Consider the following 20,040-nt stretch of genomic DNA (forward strand, 5'->3'; position numbering starts at 1 on the left):
GAAAAAATAGAAAGAAATTGGTGCAGAGGCTGGCCTTGCCTCTGGCTCTGCTGTCCCTGACTCTTGCTCCCCCTGCCGCTGGTCTTCCTGTGCTCTGTGCTGCCAGTTCCAATGGGCACCAGGGGAAGGCGCCATGAGGTAACTTCTCACATGGGGCTTCCTCAGATCAGGATTTCTGGGGGATGTTTAACTGGAAAAATAAAACACACCATCACCCCTCTCTCACACACAGCCAACAAAAGTAGAGAGAAGTGTCCTGTGAAAGAGTCAGAGGAACAGAGGGCACTTTCACAGGTGAACTAAAACTTCTGGGAAACTGGAGGACACATTTCGGCGCAGAGCATGGGAGCAAATTGCTGGCGCGTCTTCTCTTGCCTCCCACGTGCATTCGCAACAGGACTCCCCTGTGGCTGCCTTGTCCCTCCTTCCCTCCTGTCTGCCCCCCCCCCCCGTGTCCCAGCAGCGGTTTGTTCTTGGGCTGCTCTTGTCAGGCCCTGACAGATGCAGCTTGCTGTGCCATTTCTTCTGGCCTCATTGAGGCAATCGCATTAAAACCCTCTCTGGTGTCCTTCCCCTAGCCAAGATAAATGGGATCTGTCACCAGCTGTGTGTTCACTCCTAACCCTTTGGAAATGCCACGCTGCCTGGCTCTGAACTGCAGGATGGAGCAGGGGGAGGGGAGGCAGGCGGGAGGGGGGCAGAAAGGGCCAGGGAGGGATGTCGCTTGCAAGCGCCAGTTAATCTCATTACACCCACGTAGGTGAAGGCATTAGGGCTCTGCTGGGTCATGGTGAAGTAGAGAGGCTAATAATAGGAGTCCTGAGCGTTTATATTTCGCTTTGAAGAGTTCACATCCATTATCTCATTGTATCTGTATTGGTCAGTCTTATTATTGTAGGTCATTGGTGAGCAGGAAGGAGACCAAGGCTGAGAAAGAATCATTCGTCTAAGACCATCTAGGAAGTCTATGGAAGAGGCGGAATTCGAACTAGAGACTTGTCTTGGAGGACAGTCTTGGAGGCTGAAGCTGCCCAGTCACATTTATCTTTCCCCCAAAGTTCTCTTTTAAACAAAAAGCTGGTGCAGGGGGCTGCACACAAACGAGTGTTTGCAAGGATTTGTTTGGATTAAGGAACCTGTCACCCTCCAGAAGTTTCGGACTCCAGCTCTTGACACCTTTCAATCAGCATGGCCAATGACCAGGGATGATGAGATTTGTATTCCAACAGCACTTGGAGGTCACAGGTTCCCCCATCCCTGCCCTAAATGGACTGGGCCTGGCATATTCCAGGAACAGCCTGCGCCCCTGTCTGTCTTCTCAAGCATGGTGATCCAAGTCAGGCCCTGCTTTAGAGCTGAAGTCAAAGTAGGGTGTGTTCACGTTGCCTCCTTAGGGTGCAGTGAAGTCCTCCCCCCTGTAATTTCACACCTCTTCCCCTCACTAGCTGTTGATATCAGCACAGCTTCATGTCCTGACTCAATATAAGGCAGCTTCCTGAGCTCCTCAGCAAGGGGCTCCTCTGGGTTGTTCCCTTCCACGTCTTTGCTTCATGAGAGGTAGTGCAGTGTACTGTGGTACCTTGGGTTACAAACACCTTGGGTTACAGGCTCCGCTAACATGGAAGTAGTACCTTGGGTTAAGAACTTTACCTCAGGATGAGAACAGAAATCATGTGCCGGCAATGCAGCAGCAGCGGGAGGCCCCATTACCTAAGTGGTACCTCAGGTTAAGAACGGTCTCAGCTTAAGAACGGACTTCCGGTATGAATTAAGTTCGTAACCAGTGGTACCACTGTACTTCTCAAGGTTGTGAACTGAAAAGCCCCAGTTCAGATCTTACCTCAGCCACAAACCCATGCCCATGGCCCGGGGTGCCAACTTGAATAAAATACTATATTGTGGGTGGGGGCAGGTAATCAATGCACATACACCACTTGAATGGCCATTCCCCATGAAGTTTGAGGCCCCGACCCCCTCAAATATTTTATTGGGGGGACTGAAGGGACCCCTAGGAATTGGCTCCTATGCCCATGGCATTAGGCAGGATGCTGCTGTTCACAAAGCTTCAGCCCCTTAATTTATAATGCACAGATAATAATACTGACCTATCTCACAGGGCTGCTTTAAGATTCAAGGAGACCATGTATGTGAAACACTGTATAAAGGCTATTTTCAAAATTTGGAGATGTGCGAGTTTTGAAGGATAATTGTTTTTCACTTCACGTATTGGTTTGTGAAGAGTGTGAATTAGGCGTTTCTCATAAAACTGCAAACAAAACTGAATTTCTTCCCCATCCCTAGTGGAAGGTTAGGCTGAGAGGCAGTGCTTAGACCCAAGTCAGCTTTGTGTCTGAGGGATTTAAACTCTAGTCTTCCTGGTCAAAGACCAATGCTCTAACCATTACACCATAAACTCAAGCAGCAATACAAGCCTAATCAAGACCAAAGCTGTCATATATTTAAGTACCAGCTCAGTACAGAAAAAAGGGGGTGGTATTTAAAATACGTATCATATTTTCGGAGCTCTACTGACCAGGCATCTAGGATTTTCTCCTGCCCTGCCTGATTCCAATTAAGTTCACTGGGCTGACACATTTGCACTGGTTCAGTACACTTCACTGCACACTCCACATAACAAAAAATATGTGCTCATCCCACCAAGAATGTCACAGGTGTAGTTTATTAACGTACACACCATAACGGCTGAGAAACCCACAGAAGGTTGTATGTAGAAGCAGCAGCACTGGATTAAATATTGAAGCCGGCTATCCACATGATGTGGGTCCCTGGGCCTTGAGTTGCATTCCTTGTGTGTTTGTTTTTGTGTTTGTTTGTGTGTGTGTGTGTGTGTGTGTGAGAGAGAGAGAGAGAGAGAGAGAGAGAGAGAGAGAGAGAGAGAGAGAGATTTTAAAGAACCTAAACTCAAAACACTATCTAGGGAAATAATTGCTGTTGCCTTTGGCACACACTTCTTGAAGGAGCCTGCTCTAGGGAGACTGTCACTGTGAGTAAGGGGCAAATGACCTGTGAATTGGAACCAGGTGTCATCAGCACTAGGTAATTGCTGGGTGCTCCTGGCTCTCTTCCTCAAGTACATGCATGTCCAATGACCTCCTCTGCCCCACGTGCCATCGACCACACTGCCTGGGCTGCCAAACGTTTTGCAATTCCCTTTCATCATGCCCATTGCAAACTCTTGCTGTGAAAGGGAGTTTGGAAAAGGAGGGAGAGAAAGTGGGAACATGCGGAGCTGCAGTTCCCTCTGTGCCTGGGTTGGGGCTGATGCAAGGAATTGAGGACTGTCCTCTGCAAAGTGGGTTGCATGCCCTTCTAATGCCTTTTGCCACAGCAGGTCCTTCAGGATTGTCCTGAGATTTGCAGTCTTGAGCTCAAGCACCTGATTTTGAAAAGCTGCTCTTCCTTCATTTGTTATTTAATTCAGTTTTAAAGAAAATCTATACCCTCCCTTTCCTCATCCAGTTGAAGGTGCGTCTCAAAAAATAGCAGCCAAAGATGCAACACAATGAAGACAGCAGTACAAAAAAGAAAACAAACAACAATGAAAGCCAACAATGAAGGAGTTTAAGAGGAACTGCAATCAACAGCATAATAAAATGTAGTAAAAGCCAGTTTAACACACACACACAACATGCATCAAAAACAGAGGGATACACAGATACACACCCACAAAGCTTCTCAAGGGCAGTCTAAATTGGGAGGTTTTAAAGCTGCACTGGAAGGAGAGGACAAGTAGCAGCTCTCTGTGGAAGCAGTTCCAAAGTCTGGGTGCAGCAGCCGAGAAGGTTTAATGCTGACGCTGTCTCTGGTTGTCCCTCTGTGTTCCCCTTTCTGCAGGTGGGGAGAGGGGAGAGCTGTCATTCTGTTGATGGCTGAAAGTTTAGGACAGAAGAAGCCTTTGCTTCACTGCTTTCCTCACTCAGATTCAACAGGCAGTGTCAGGCAGGTAGCCGGCAAAGGCTTCTGTAGAGGAGCCAAGGCTGCTTCAGTTGTTGCCCCCATGGCACTTTTCCAAGCAAGCCACTTTTTAGAGGCACACGGGGCTCACCTGAGGCCCTCTGGAGGGTTTGTTGGTTTGTTTGGTCTTTATCCCAGCTTTCCTCCAAGGACCCCAAGGCACTGGGGGAGGAATGGGCACCATCGGGGAGGGGGGTACCATCGCAGCCACCCCCCCAGACACACGCCGCGCCCCCCCTGCCCCGGGTGCCACGCTCCTGGGACGCATGCCATGCCCCCGGGACACGTGCCACACCCCCAGGCGTGCACCAGCCACGCCCCCACCCGCTCTCCGTCCCCTGTGCCGGAGCATGCAGCTTCGCCACTGCCCCAAGGTGGCCTACATTCTTCTCTGATTTGCCATTTACCTTCACAACAACCCTGTGAGTTAGATTAGGCTGAGAGACAGTGGCTGGGCCATGGTTACCCAGTGAGCTTCATGGCTGAGGGGGGATTTTTCATTTGCTTCCACTTTTAATTTGCATACTGCAAATAGCAATTCTATTTTGCCACTCACAAGGCAGTTTACAAGGCAGTAGAAACAACAAAATATACAACGATCACACATTCTATAACAATCCAATCCAATGCAAATAAGTCATAATAAAAAGTAAGACTTTAAAATAAACAACTTATATCAAGCATAATCCAATTAGAATATAATATGACACATTAAATTGACTCAGAATATCAGCAAATAATAATTAAACAGAAATTCACTCTCAGCAATTACAATAAATCATTGCTAGACTATAATAAAAATAACAGCAAAGTTACAATAAAATACTTTAATACATAAAAGACCATGTAAAAGGGTCAAACTGAGCAACAAAGTTGCATAGCTTATAAAATTACAAAATACACAAAAGTAACTCAGCCTGTGGTCCAGGTCCAATATTATTGCACAAGACTCTTCTCGTGTGCGTACAGGGATGGGAACCCTGGTGCCTCAGGGCCTCGTCTAACACTCGGAGCACTGTGGTTGGACTCCAGCTCCCATGAGTCCCAGCCAGCATGACCAACAGTCTTGGACCATGGGAGATGTAGTCCAGCTGCATTTAGAGGGCCACAGTTTCCCCATCCTTGCTTTATAAGGAGGAGAGGATAATGGAAATTTCAGGTGTTTTGGTAAGATCTGTTCATTTGGGGCTCCGACAGGGAACAGACAGACACATGGACATACACTGCTGGTATTTTAAACAGCACCAGTTTCCTCTCCCTACAAAAGCAACAATATCAAGTCTTTGTAGCTGCCCCAGAGGCTGCTGCTTATTGGCCAGCTACAAAACCCAGACATTCTTTTTCACTTGTGGTGGCTTTATTCCAAATGGTCAGATTTTTTCTTTCATCTCTGTATTGAATGGGAGGAGTTAGCTAGTGGCCACCAGGTGTCTGAGGCCATTAAGCAGGTGCAGGGGGCACCAGCTGCTTAGGGCTTGCCGGACACATTTGGAAATGTGAAAATCCGCTGCGTGCACCACCACAGAATGGCTGCCATGAGAGTCTGACATAGTCAACAAGGGACAAGTACCAGTAACTTGTGAGTGCCAGGCAGAGCTGGGGTCTGCAGTGCACCCTAGAACACAAAATCACTAGCGTTATCTTGAAGCCATGCACAACTGAGCCTCCCTGTGTCCTGTTTTCTTGCCAAGGAATCCAAAGACCTGCTGCCACCCAGCTGCTGGGAATTGCAAGTGGGGAGAAGACTCTTGGGCCCAGGTTCTGCTTGTGGTCTCCCCTGTGGGAAGAGGATTAGATGGGCCTTTGACCTGATCCAGCAGGGCTCTTATTTTGTTTCTATGCCACACAATAAGTAGCCAGCTGTGTCTGTCTGTCTGTTTGTCTGTCTGTGTCTGCAGGGCTAGGGAGAAAACGGGCTGAAGAAGCTACAGGTCCCGCTCCACTAGGAGATTCAAAGTGTGTGTTCTCCATCTTTGAAAAATCTGGTTACTCCAGTGAGTGGCAATGGACCAGATCTGTCCTCCATATTTGGGCTTCCATAAACTCAGTGAAGCTTATGAAGAACCATTTTATGCTATGTGGCAAATATGTTTGTGGCATATCTGCCAAATGTAAAGCAGTGAGCTTGGAAAGGGAGGCGCACATCACTAACCATGCAGCAGAATTGCACCATCCTTATTGGGTCTGTTCCAAGGAGCGCACATGGTAGACATGTGGCAGATAGGTCTGCCAGGGAAAAACTGCAGTAGCATTAATGGGAAGCCCTGTATAGCAGTTTGTGTATTGTATTCCCTAGATTTTCTTAGCTGAGGCATCTCAGTAAAGGAAAAACGCACAGTTTTCCTTGCACAATTGTGATGCATTTTCAGTGGTGGTGGCTGAGAGAATGCTGTTTGGTAGCCTCAACCCTGATGGCATATCAGCCGCAACACTAATTTCCTGGTAATTTCCTGTGCTGCCGGCGGGGTCCCCTGCACCAGGTATCGGGAGGGCCCCATAAATATGCATAAGACGAGGCTTTAATAACTGCAAAAAGAGATGGTGGCAGATTATCTCTCCATCCCCAACTCTTGTACTTTCATTATTTGTTTATGTGGCAGCTGTGTTCTTTCTCAACCATCCATCTGCAATGCACCCCTGTTTCTCCCCTGAGTCTGTAGAGGCAATGATACCCACCAACTTGGTTGGCTTTAAAAGAGGATTAGACATATTCATGGGGGAGGAGAGGGCTATCAACGGCTACAATTCAAAGTCTTGGTGTTGACCTTTAAAGCCCTAAACGGCCTCAGCCCAGTATACCTGAAGGAGCGTCTCCACCCCCATCGTTCAGCCCGGACACTGAGGTCCAGCGCCCATGATCCAGTGAGCTGAGCATGGCCCCACTGGCACTGTAGCCTGGCCTAGCAGATGCATACCAGTCCTGTTTTCCCAGTCCCAGTCAGAAGATTTTTCGGGTCATCAGCAAGCTACCAAACAAGTTATAAATTCTGCTGGTTTGGCCTGGGCTAATCTTTCTTCTCCAAGGCTAAAATATACCATTGCATGCCACTCCAATCTCCGAGTGGTGCGAGATTCCAGGGGTTCCAGATGCTTACCCAAGATTTGTGTTTCCTTTTGGAAATGAGGCACAACAGAGACTGTGGTCTCTTTAGGATAGATGGTTTATTTGCACCCTGAGCCTAGCTAGAGGGGTTTACAGCATGAATACCCCAAAAGGGTCTTGTTTCTCCCATAGCCACAGCCTTGGATTCAGAAATCAAACATTGTGCTCTGCCTCTCTAGCTTTCCAGCTTCTAGCTCACCTAACAACTAACACTAAACTCTGGCTTTACTCCTCCTCACTATCTGCAAGTTGAGGTAGGGGGTTCACCCATTTGCCATCTCCCACAGAGCCCCTTCCTTGGCTCTCTTTACACCTCACCAGGAAGCTAGTCTGTCCCTTTCCCAGAATCTGAAGGCTTGATTAGCTTTTAATACTTACTGGATCCAGGGATTAGAGACGTCTAGCACCCCTATTAACACCCCAAGACTTGATTAAATTCTAATACTTGCTGGATCCAGGGATTAGAGGGGTTTGGCACCCACACCCTCATAATGCTACCAAACTCAGCTCCCCACTTGTCACCACTGCCTTCTCAGCTCCATCTGTTCCTGATCACTGGCCACGCTCAGTGAAGCCAATGGGAGCTGTGCTGCAAAACATCTGGTGGGAACCATTTTGGCTACTCCCAACCTAGTAAGTTCTTGGCAGAGGTAAATGCAAACCAGATTTGCTGCTCTTGGTGTAATCCTATTCATGTCTATGCAGACGTAAGCACTGTTGAATTCAATGGTACTCCCAGGTAAGTGTGTGTGGGATTTTAGCCCTGGTCTCTCAGCCATTAAACAGCACAATCTTTCCTAACAAAGAAGACACCTGTTTTCTTTGTATGGTTGCTAAAAAGAATCCAAATAAAATCAAAATTCTTTGCCAACATAAAACAAACTCTGTGGCAGGAAATTTAAATTCCCCATGACCTGTTTAAATTACACAAATCAAACATATACCTTTTCCTAGTTTAGAAGGGCAGGGAGATATATGGGGCACTGAGTCTTTGACTCTTGATCCCTGGAAACATTCTGCTGAGCCAGATATTTCCCTATACATTACCCACACTCAAGTTTTATTGGGGAGCACTGCGGCACTCCAAATCTTTCTGGACACAAACTTCTGTCCTCCCTGACCATTAGACATGCTGGATGGGTGCTGATGGGAGTTGGAAGTTGGAGTCCAATAGGACCTGGAGGGCCATAGGTCGTCGTCGTCGTCCCGTCCCCCTCCCCCCGGCCTAGGCTCAGCACCAAGTCCTTGGATCTCTCCCATGGAGAATCAAGATAGAAAGCCTGGGCTCCTTGACTGCCTGCTGAACTTTCCACAACTGAGAGCAGGACCTGTGAATTCTGACCCTTCTCCCCAGGAGGGCAGCTCACGCTCTTCAACCCACTCCAGCCATTTCTCTTATTTCCACATCTGCCTTTTCCCCCTTCTCTGGACTTGGCCATTCTCCCCCTTACAGATTTGGCTCCCAGTGCTACATTTCCATCCTCCACCTCCTTTCAGCATAGTTAAGGTACTCCTCCCTGCTCTTCAATTAGCTATTAACCTTGCCTGCCTCCCCCTCCCTTTATCTCCCCATCTCCCACACTGTCTCTCTCTTTAGAGAGAATCTCTGCCTTTGAAGATGCATTGAAAAATAGATAAGGCCCAATGCAGCAGAGAGAGAGAGAGAGAGACAGAGAGAGAGAGAGAGAGAGAGAGAGAGAGAGAGAGAGAGGGTGGAAAGTAGAGGGGGGGGGCATGGCAGCCTAACTGAGATTGTCTTGTACTTGGCTTGGCCACTTATTACCACACACCCTGGTTCCATTTAATGGCTCAGCCCTAAACTATGGGTCAGACTAGATCCAATCCTGAATGCATGTTGGACTAGGACTTGGGAGATCAGAGTTCAAATCCCCATTCAGTCAAGAAGTTCACATTGGGACAGTTGCAGTCTCTCAGCCTGCCCTACCCCATCAGGGTGTTGTGAGGATGAAATGAGGAGGGGAGAATCGTGTGTGCCTGCTTGAGCTCCGTGCAGGAAAGGTGGGAGTGATATGAATGTCATAATAAATCTCTGCACTATACCAGCCATATCCCCATCTTGACTCATCATAATAAGGGCCATTTATGCAAGTGGGAAGTAATACTAAAGAAAACAGTATGTTTGACCACATGCAAAGTTTATTGCTACCGGGTATCAACAGTTTGTTCTTACACATCAAGGATTATACTTGAACCCCACTCACTACCAGAGAGAGAGAGAGAGAGATGGATTGCTGCAAGAAGTCAAAGTTCTGTGTTCAGAATGAATAATGAAATTTAAATATATATATGCAGTCATTTGCCTGGCTTTGAATGATTCATTCTGCTTTCACCATTCAGGTTTTCAAATCCACAATGTTATTTTATGGTATTAGCAAGAAAGGGAAAGGGTAACAGCGGGAATGGGAAAGTCTGGTGACCTTTTCATTGGGGCTTTGCAACTAAAAACGAAATCTGAGATTCCCAAGAGACCAAATTCTAGGCCTGATAGCAAATCTTGCATGTGTGTTCTTTATGAATTGGCAGCCACAGGCACAATGCATACAGTCCCCGCCCCCGCTCGCCTTAGGAGACTACAGCCCCCAGCCCCCACTGTCAAGTAGAGGGAGGGGCCACACAGTTATGTCCTTGCTTTTAAAAATGTATTTATATAGGAGATTTTCTACCACTTTTCTCCTTATGCTCCCAAGGTGGCATATATGACAGTAGTCACATAAAACACATTTAAAATCAATATCAAAACAGCAATCAACCTAATTCATTGAACAAACATCTGCAACCAATTCAAGCAGCAGAAAAGTGCAGGTAATGGGGGCCAAGTTCCTCAGCAAAACCAAACCAAACAGACACTTCTTCATAATATTATTTATTTTGTAACGTGTAGGAATCTGCTTGAAAGAACATAAGCTTGAGACTGCTAATGGGAGAAGGAATTATGTTCTGATCGCACTTGTGCAGGGATGGAGAACCTTTGGCCCTCTGGACTACAGCTTCCATCATCCTTGATCATTGGCCATGCTTTCTGGGGCTGATGGGAGTTGAAGTCTAATAGAAACATATTGAAAGACTGAGCTCCCTAGTGCATTCTGATCTCCCGCCTCTTTCACTTTCTCTTCCGGAAGTGTTTAAGTGTTTAGCTGAGAGCTAAGATAGACCAGGATCATGGGGGCTTGTTTTAATAACTCAGTGGTGAGGGAAGGGTCCTTTTCTTATCACTGTGCATTGGTACTTCATAGAGCTGACCTTCAACACTGAATGAATGCAGAATCAGTGTGCTAATAAGTTCTAAGTCAAATGAAGCCCTGCTTCCAGAGAAGGCAACTGGAGGGAAAGGAGTGAGTGTAAAGAGAAAGGTGTGACAGAGACCCAAAAGGCACTTGGGAAAGGAGGAAGAAAAGGAACAGGGAATAAAATATTGAGTGGGAAAGAGAGCTATTGGGGAAAAGTGGGGATTGAGTCCAAGAAGCATTGTGGTGGGTGGCCTGCAATTTTGCTAGTTTCAAAGACCAGGCAGAAATAATCACCTAGTTTTTTTCTGGCTTCTCAATGAAAACCCTGTGTGTGCACATATATACAGAGAGACATCTATATATAAAAAAATTTCTAAAATTTATATCTTGAACATCATCATAGATGATCCCAAGGCCAGAAGCAACAATATAGTAAGATATAGTAAGATATAAGATACCATTAAAACAGTCTATACAAGTAATTATAATAGAAAAAAGCATTGATCAGTATCTCACTGTGCAGGCCCTATACATACATATTCAGAGGGCCGGGCAGAAGAGAAAGGTCTTCAGCTGGCAGCAGCCAAACCTCATGGGTGATGCACAACTGGGCTGCCATTACTGAGAAGAAGCTCTGGCGAGTAATAGATCCTCTGACCTTACGTACTGATGTTGATCCAGAACTGCCTCGCAGCTGATCCTGAAGTGGGATGGTCTGGGAAGAGGCCCCAAGTTGTGTGGACTTTATAACTTTGAAGTGAATTGGCTCAGGTCTTCCAGGGCTGGTGCTACATGATTCTGTGCCGAAAAGCCCATTAAAGCTTTGTCTGCTGCATTTGGCACCACTATATTAATGCAGAGCAAATCATAGTAAGTGGCTTAGGCTCCTCCTTTCCCCAGCTGATGTTTCCATAAAGGAAATAGGGTCACAAAAACTTTCTGCCCATGAGCGTAGCCAAGGGAAGGCAAGGGGGCAAGTGCCCCCCCAATCAATACAAATCAATACAAATCTTAGGTTCTGCCCCCCCCCCCAACAAAAGCCTGCCCACCCCGTAAAAATCCTGACCATTCCCATATATTCTGCTTCACATAAAACTATGTTTCAGCAGTCACCCTGACTTGCCTAAGATCCAGGACAAAGCACCAGCTTCTGGACCCCCCCCCCCGTCAATTCTGCCTTTGAAATCTTGGTAATGTCTAAGAAAAACCAGGCGTGTGGCAGCCCTACTTAAAAGAAATGGAAAAAAGGCCCCAGGCTGTCTCTATTACCAGTTTAACTTCATCCACAAAGCACGGGAAAGTTGCTTTGTGGTGTAATACAACTCCCCTGAGAATAGTGGGTTTAGGGGAGCGTTCTGAGAGAGAAAGAAATGGCACAGGAGAAGGGCCAGAACTGAGCTCCAGTGAGATCTGGCTGGAAAAAAAGCCCTTGTGAAGAGTGCGAACTTTTACTAAGAAATCCCTAGCTGGAATAGTTCTATAGCTCTGAGACCCTCAGTGTTGCTCAGCTGACCTCTCAGTCTGGGGATATTGCTGATTTAACTTTCAGTATTGTCTAGAGGATTAATAAGCATATTTCTCTGGAATTGACACAGTTGTTTATCCAGTTGTTGTGATGCATCCAAACGATAACACCACCAAACATTTGTATTTCAAATCTGCCTCCCCATCTTTTTAAAGAACAGCTTTGTTGCAATTTTTCTGAGCATTTTGTTTATGTAATCCAGCCCTAAAAGTCAAGCCCTCCCAAAGCATCTTGCAGGTGAAAAATGTTTTTAAAAAACAAAACTATAAACACAATATTAATTCCATCCTTTTCCATGATGCCTGGCAAAGTGCTGTTGACGTGCCCGGAGGTCCATGGAACAGTTGGCATGTGGCTGGTGATGGCCCAATTTTCTGAACTGCTTGCCCTGCATCTCCTGGGAGAGCTGGCATTATGTCACACTATATGGTCCCTTCCAAAGCCAGAGATTTGTCTTTTTAGTATCTTTTTTTCCTGCTAAAGCACAATTAAAGGAAAATAAAATGAAATTAAAATAAGCAAGCAAATGGTAGAATTGTACTGGCTGGAAATAGGAAACGAGTCATTAAACAGCTAATGTCAACAGGCCCGGTGACTTGAGTTAAAGGGCCTGTTTCAGTTATGCTGGGGGGGGGGGGGGGGCAGGATGGAAGGCAGCAGGAAATGGCTGGTTATAAAGGGCTGATTTTGTGGGATAACCAGCCTCATATACCGGGTAACTAAGATGCTTAAGTCTATGCATGCTTAAGTTAATATGCATGAAGGGGCTAAGACCACAGAGTAAGCTTCCCTGCCAGGCTTAGCTCCCTTGGGAAGGACTAGGTAATCCAGCTTTTGTTTTCTTCCAGTCTACCTGAGAAATTCAGTATGTGGGTAGGTCTGAGCTGGTGAGCTGGCTGCTCCAAGTCTCTTAACAAGCCTCTCTGGAGTTCCTATATCAACTTCACCACTTAGTTCACCACTGTAACTAAGCCAAGTTTTACTGCCTGTGCAACTTTTTCTGAATGCTGTATGGAAAAGCACATGAGAGTTTGTAAGTAAACCATGGTTAACTTACCAACTGTCTCGTCTTTTTCTATGTTGGGGGGAAAGGGAAATTTTGGAATTCACAATAGCATATTTTAAATGTCTAACAACCTATATTTCCATGCTTTACTTTGCTGCATAATTTGTGATTTCAGATCTCTGCAGGAGTTCTCTCACCTGCCCCAAACTTGGATCTTGGCATCCAGGAATTCTCATTTTATACCTATTTTCCCCCTTGAACCAACAGATTTCAGTAATGCTGGCATTACTGAAGGCCATAGCAAACCAGGAGATCTTTGCTGATTAAAGGCTGCAATCCTAAGCGTCCTTCAGGTTTTTAATGAAAATGGTCCCCAAATCTGCTGCCCCATTCATGGGTGATGGAGGCAGCGGGATTGTCAATTTCAGGAAGAGTTATTTCAAACTGTTTGGGGATGAGGGCACACTTACTGTTGGCAGGTAGCTTTAAACAACAACACCTTTGTAAGTATTAGTGGTGAAACACATCAAGCCAGCTAGGCTGGCTGCCCTGGTTCTCCTTCAGCTGCCCCTGGAAATGATGCTGTGAAGACATTCTGAGTGAGAAAAATGGCAGCTACCTGCCATCACAAGGAACTCCATTGCCATGACTGGTAGAAAAAAGAAAGAAAATGGGTGAGGCAACAGAAAGAAGAAATCACCCAGCTGCCAACTGTAAACCTCCCCTCCCCAAATAGTTTAAAATCATTCCCATTTTAGGTCTCCATTTCAACAGTGGGGTAAAAGAAGCATTTTGAGTTTAAAATCCGAACCATCAAGTTTTTGACACAGCCTTATTCCCTGTCACTAAATGGGCCTGGCTTATGAGTGAACAGGCATAAGAACATACCCACAGGGGACTAAATCTATAGTGCTATGTGGAATCAGAGTTTTAATTCTATTTCCAGTTGAATCCAGGAGGCCAATGCCTCCACAATGCTAAAAGGTCCTGACACGGAAGTGACCTGGAGACATTTGAGCTCTCAAAAAAGTGTGCTTTAAATCTGGCTGCTGCTGCAGCAGCAATCATATTCAGTTGGCTTCACTCTTCCAGGTAGATACAAAATTCCGAAGTCTTAGTTATTGCCCTCTTTGCCTATGGTATAGAAGCAGTTAACATGGTGCTCTCCAGATGTTGTACTACATATGGGAGTTAGTTGACCTTTGCGATAATGTATGACTTGGGGGGGGGCAGGGTATTTTCAGTTTCTCTATAGCTTTTAGTACCATCCACCATTGTATCCTTCCAGACTAGCTCTGCGGGATGGTTCTACAATGGTTCTACTACTGTCTTGAGGATCTGTTGTAGACGGTAGTATGGGGAGACTGCTCTTTGTCCCCTTAGCAGTTATGGGGTTCCACAACGCATTATTTTATCCCCAATGCTCTTTAAAAATATGAAGCCAATGGGAGTGATCCTTATTGGGTTTGGAGTGTGGTGTGATTAGTATGCTGATGATGAACAACTCTTTTCTCCATCGCATCTGAATCAGGTGTGCCTGGGCACAGTGGTGGGATGTGTGACCACGAATAACCTGAACTTGAATCTTGGTAAGAAGGAGGTTTTGTGGGAGAGCTGTTCTAATGTCCAGAAAACAGTTCTGCATAGGGTAGCACTCCCTCTAAAGCTGGGGGCTCCTCCTACATCCATCTTTGTCTCTGGAGACTCAAGTAGCTTCAGTGGCTAGGGGCTTAGCCATACTTCCTCCTGTCCCACTGCTTTCCCCTGGGGAAACTGCTCTTTAGTGTGCAATCAGAGCAAACAACAATCAGGTTTTTCATAGATTGCCATTTGTTCTGAGTTAGAGCTTAAGAGCAGGTTTTCCCTGGAAAGGAGCAGGGCACAGGACAAGCAGAAGTCTGCACAAGCCCTGAGAGTGGCTTCTACCAGCTTCAGTTGGTGCAACAGCTACAGCTGTTTGTAGATCAGGAAATGCTTGCTGAAATGTATTCATGGCATGCTGAAATCCATAAAATGTTTGCCTGTGTTTTCACTGAACATCAGACAGGCACCTACAGTATTTAAACCCCTGCTTAAAGCTCAGCCTGTTCAGCTGGGCTTTCCCCTGCAGGGTGGTCCAGCTATAATAATAATAATAATAATAATTTTATAATTTATACCCACCCATCTGGCTGGGTTTCCCCAGCCACTCTGGGTGGCTTACAGCATATAAAAATATAGTAAAACATTAAGAACTTCCCAATATAGGGCTGCCTTTAGATGTCTTCTAAAAGTTGTGTAGTTCTTTATCTCCGTAACATATGAAGGGAGGGCGTTCCACAGGGAGGGCACCATTACTGAGAAGGCCCTCTGCCTGGTTCCCTGTAACTTTGTTTCTCGCAGTGAGGGAACCAGCAGAAGACCTTTGGAGGAGGATCTCAGTGTCCGGCCTGAACAATGGGAGTGGAGACGCTCCTTCAGGTATTCAGGGCCGAGGCTGTTTGGGGCTTTAAAGGTCAGCACCAACACTGAATTTTTCTCAGAAATGTACTGGGAGGCAGTAAAGATCCTTTAAGACCGGTGTTATATGGTCCTGGTAGCCACTCCCAGTCACCAGTATAGCTACCGTGTTCTGGCTTACTTGTAGTTTCCGAGTCACCTTCAAGAGTAGCCCCACGTAGAGCACATTGCAGTAGTCAAAGCGGGAGATAATCAGAGCATGCACCACTTCTGTGGGAAAGTAGGGTCTCAGCCAGCGTACCAAATAAAACTGGTAGATGGCTAACCTGGGCACAGAAATGACCCGCACCTCCATGGACAGCTGTGAGTCCAAAATGACTCCCAGGCTGAACACCTGGTCCTTCGGGGCAGAGTTACCCAGTTCAAGACCAGGGAGTCCCCCACACCTGCCCGCCTCCTGTCCCCCCAAAACAGTACTTCTGTCTTGTCAAGATTCAACCTCAATCTGTTAGCCGCTATCCATCCTCCAGCCACCTCCAGACACTCACACAGGACCTTCACTGCCTTCACTGTTCTGATTTAAAAGAGAGGTAGAGTTGGGTAACAATAACAATAATTTATTATTTATACCCCACCTATCCGGCTGGGTTTCCCCAGTCACTGGGTGGTTCCCAATAGAATATTAAGAACAAGATAAATATATCAAACATTTAAAACTTCCACATACTGATAAACACCCAGCCCAACCTTCCTGATGATCTTTCCCAGCAGCTTCATATAGATTTTGAAAAGCATGAGGGACAGAGCCTTGAGGCACCCAACAAGTGAGAGCCCGGGGGCCTGAACACTCATCCCCCAACACCACTTTCTGTACACAGCCCAGGAGGAAGGAGCGGAACCACAGCATAACAGTGCCCCCAGCTCCCAACTCCTCTAGATGGTCCAGAAGGATACCATGGTCAATGGTGTAAAAAGCCGCTGAGACATCCAGCAGAACTAGGGAACAGCTTTCACCTTTGTCCTTAGCCCACTGGAGATCATCAATCAGCACGACCAAGGCAGTTTCAGTCCTATGATGAGGCCTGAATTGGAAGGGATCCAAATGGTCCGCATCCTCCAGGAGTGCCTGGAATTGTTCAGCAACCACCCGCTCAATCACCTTGCCCAAGAATGGAAGATTTGAGACTGGGCGATAGTTGGCCATATTGTCTCAGTCCAAAGATGGTTTTTTAAGAAGCGGCTTAATAACCGCCTCTTTAAGCAGGTCTGGGAAGACTCCCTCACAGAGGAAAGCATTCACCATCCCACAGAACTCATTGTCCAGCCCTGCCCCGTTCACTTTTATCAGCCAGGATGGGCAAGGATCAAGGAGACAGGTGATTGGTTTCACTCGTCCAAGCAGCCTGTTCACATTCTCAGAGGTTAGGGTATTAATTTGAGCTACTGATTTTTTATGTATTTTGTAATTGTTTTGTGGGTGTAATTTGATTGTTGATCTTATGCTACTCTCCACCATGAAATTTTCCTGTAGCATTGGTGGTATAGAATTGTTGTATTTATTTATTTTGCAAATATATAATCCTTAAGCACTGGCCAAGGGGAATCCAGTAACATCTGGAGGGCACTCCGTTGGCTTCCTCTGCTAGAGTATAAACCATCTGTCTCCCCAGTGGCAGCCACTGACATGTTCCTCTTAGCTGCAGAAACTCTCTCACCACCAGAAAACATGTGCTCACATGCACACGTGCACACAAACCTCCCACTGTACAGATCATCATGTCAGATAAGATGCACTCACTCAGTAGCGGCTAGGGCATTAGTGGGGAATAAAGCAATTGAACTGGGAGCAAGAAGCCTTACAGCTGGTTAACAGAACAGCTGGGGACTAGGATTGAAAAGCAAGCAATTGCTTGAACTCGCCACCTGGCTGGAAACAAAAGCCAGAATCTTGAGTTACTTTCCCAACAATTCCATAGTTAGCTTTGCAGCAGGTCTTTCACGCCTTTCTTATAGAGAGGCGAAACTGAGGCCAGAATGATAATCGGATCACTTGCCTAAGGCCACCCAGATTGCCTGAGGCGGAACAGAGGGTTGGATTCATTTGTTTACTGTGTGGCTGTGATCAGTGTTATATATAGCTGAGTTTGATTTCCACGCAAGAGCATCTTCTTGAGAATCCTGGCATTCTGTTATACGTGGAAGTTTTAACTCTTGCATATTTGCTTTTCATTTTAAAGTGATGACACTGCTCTTCAAGAGCTGTAGGATTAAATAATGTCTGGCAAGGGCTTCCGGTGGCTAGGGTGGAAGATCTGTTATCCTTCACACTCCTCTGTCCCTAGGCTACTGCTCCTGGTCTCAGGTATTCTGCTTTTACCTACTCCTTGTCAGATTTGAATATTCATTTCTCTTTGCTTTTATGCAAATTAAGAAGAGCTTAATCTAGCATAACTCAAAGTGAGTTCTTCCCACCTCTGCTAGTGCTGAATAGGGGTGGAGAATCTGTTGCCCTCCAGATGTTGCCAGACTACAATTCCCATAATTCTTGACCATTGGACTGTTGACTGGGACTGACTGGAGTTGGAGTTCAACAGTACCTGGGAGGTCACAGTTTCTACATTCCTGCATTCGACAAAATATCATTTTTTAAAAATAAATTAAAAAATCTGCATAAAATTTGCATAAAAATACATTTGCCTCGGTAAACTTGTGTATTTTATGTTTTCCTGGATTACACAATTTTGGTTTTCAGATTTGCAGTACATTTATAGCTTGTCAACCTGAGAAGGCAGCCTATCTAGGAGAAGGAAAACTCTGATCCTATACTGCTTTTGAGAGAAGAAAAGGCTAAGAAGTAAGCCATAGCCAAATCTGGAGTGGAGTCCCTAGGACAGTTGAATAGTGCTTTGTACGCCTCCTTCTGACAACTCCTGCAGCCTAGCTGCTTTCCTTTGGACTACATCAGCGAGGCCAAGAGGGCAGCCCACCACCTCCATACACACTGCCCAGGCTTGCGCCTTATCTGGTGGTCCTGACTGAAATATTTAATCGTGTGAGTTGGAAGAGAGGAAAATGTCATTTAGACCAAGCCCTACACAAAATAAGACTATCCACCATCCATAGATCACTGCTCAGTGTAGACCACAAGTACACATTCTGACAAAAAACACTTCCTCACAGATAGCATGAAGTGATTGATGCAAGTAGCGAGTGAGAGAAACATTACCCATAAATTACACCTAGGGAGAAATTCCCTTCCAAGCTCATGGAGTGGGGTGGTTTGATCCGCTATTTTTGAGTTGGGAACTGGGCTTCATGGTCTTCATCTCAAATGACATTTCAGCCAGTGCCCTGTTTTCACACACACATCTGTTTAAATGTGGCTTCTTCTTTGTGGCCTCTGTACAGTCCCGCCTAGAGAACTCGTTCCTGAGCAGGCCCAAATTTGCAGAATCTTCCAGAACCCTGGAGGTTCACAAGATCCCATCAGGTATTTTCTCCCACTTTCCTGCCAAATTCCTTCCTGAACCACCACAGAGTGGGAAACAAAAACCACTCTTGTCATCTCACACCCTTTGGAGCACATTGGGGCTGCTGCTCAGTAGTTTCATGTGTTCATTCATTTCAGGGTGCCCTAGATTAAAAATTGCCCGCTGCTTAGGGGCTCAGTCTGAAACCTAGCTGGGTTTAGCAAACAAATGAAGGAATGAGAGGCAGCCAGAACTCTGTATATTGGAAAAGAAAATCACAATCCTTACAATAATAATATAAATCCTGAAAGTTTTTCTGGGGGGCAGGCTAGCGGGGGAGTTCACAGTAGAAAGGAATGACTCCTTTAAAACCAGCTAGGCCACAAGCCTAACAAGACTTCATGTTGACAAGGAGTTAGGCTGAGAGACACAAGAGGCTTGCTACATCAGCGGGAGAAAGGGGCTTCCAGTCACAGAACAAATTAGAATGGATATAGGTACTGAGCCACACAGCCTTGCAGTTTTGCTCCACTGGTGATCCAGCCCTCTTGCCCCTTTTTTGCTTCTGAAAAGCTCAGACACATCAGTTTCTGAGATGACGGGTTGTCCGTGGCCAAGCCAAGAGATTTTTTTTTTTAAGTCCGCCAAGTCAGATGCGACAGTAGGTGACAATGATTGACGAGCCTGACACGGACGCACATGATGATCAAAAGCCATCGGAGCGCAGCTGAGGAACAAGCAGCGAAAAGCAGCTGGAAGGGAGGAGGAAGCTGTTTGAGGGGTGAGGGAGGCATCGCATCAGAGCGGACGCCCACATGATGGATAGGGAGAACGGAGAGCTACTGTAGTCGGCTATCTTCTGTTGATAGATGGAAGAGGCCAAGGTAGAGAATGGGAGCTGTGTTGCCTGTGGCAGACTTGGCAGTGGGGGGGGGGGGGTGAGGCAGTGGCAAGACAGAGAAGTGAGCAATATAAATTGAGATTGATAAATGGTCCATGTGGTCAGAAGGTGATGAATAAGCTCGATACTGCTTAACCCTAGACTTATCTAAGCAGGTTACGTATGTTTTATAACACTGTGGTACTGCGGGGCTGGAAATTTTGACTGGTTCATCTGCGTCTTGAATTATGAAGTGGTAGGGGGTTATTAAAATCTACAAGTCCCACTCTCTGACTCCCCCGATTGTAGCCAAATCATGCCGCCAATAGCCTTCTAAAAACAGTAACCAAGGGATCTGTTGCAGAAATAAGACCCCCACTGCCCCAGTTGCAAT

General features: G+C 46.1%; 1 protein-coding gene across 3 annotated transcripts in view; it reads left to right on the forward strand.

Moving 5' to 3' along the window:
• NXPH4 (neurexophilin 4) overlaps positions 1-20,040 on the forward strand; it is a 78,463-nt gene that overhangs the window by 34,687 nt on the left and 23,736 nt on the right. Inside the window, exon 1 of one of the 3 annotated variants that reach the window (XM_083729258.1) lies at positions 19,122-19,547. The exons of 1 other annotated variant lie outside the window; for it this stretch is intronic. Coding sequence is in view for 1 of the 2 variants with exons in the window: in XM_083729257.1 (XP_083585383.1) it covers positions 19,636-19,650 (15 nt within the window). In the remaining variant the exon portion in view is untranslated. One more of the 3 variants, XM_083729257.1, reaches the window with a different exon arrangement.

This window comes from Podarcis gaigeae (genome assembly GCF_964106915.1).
Source record: "Podarcis gaigeae genome assembly, chromosome: 2".
Classification (NCBI taxonomy): domain Eukaryota; kingdom Metazoa; phylum Chordata; class Lepidosauria; order Squamata; family Lacertidae; genus Podarcis; species Podarcis gaigeae.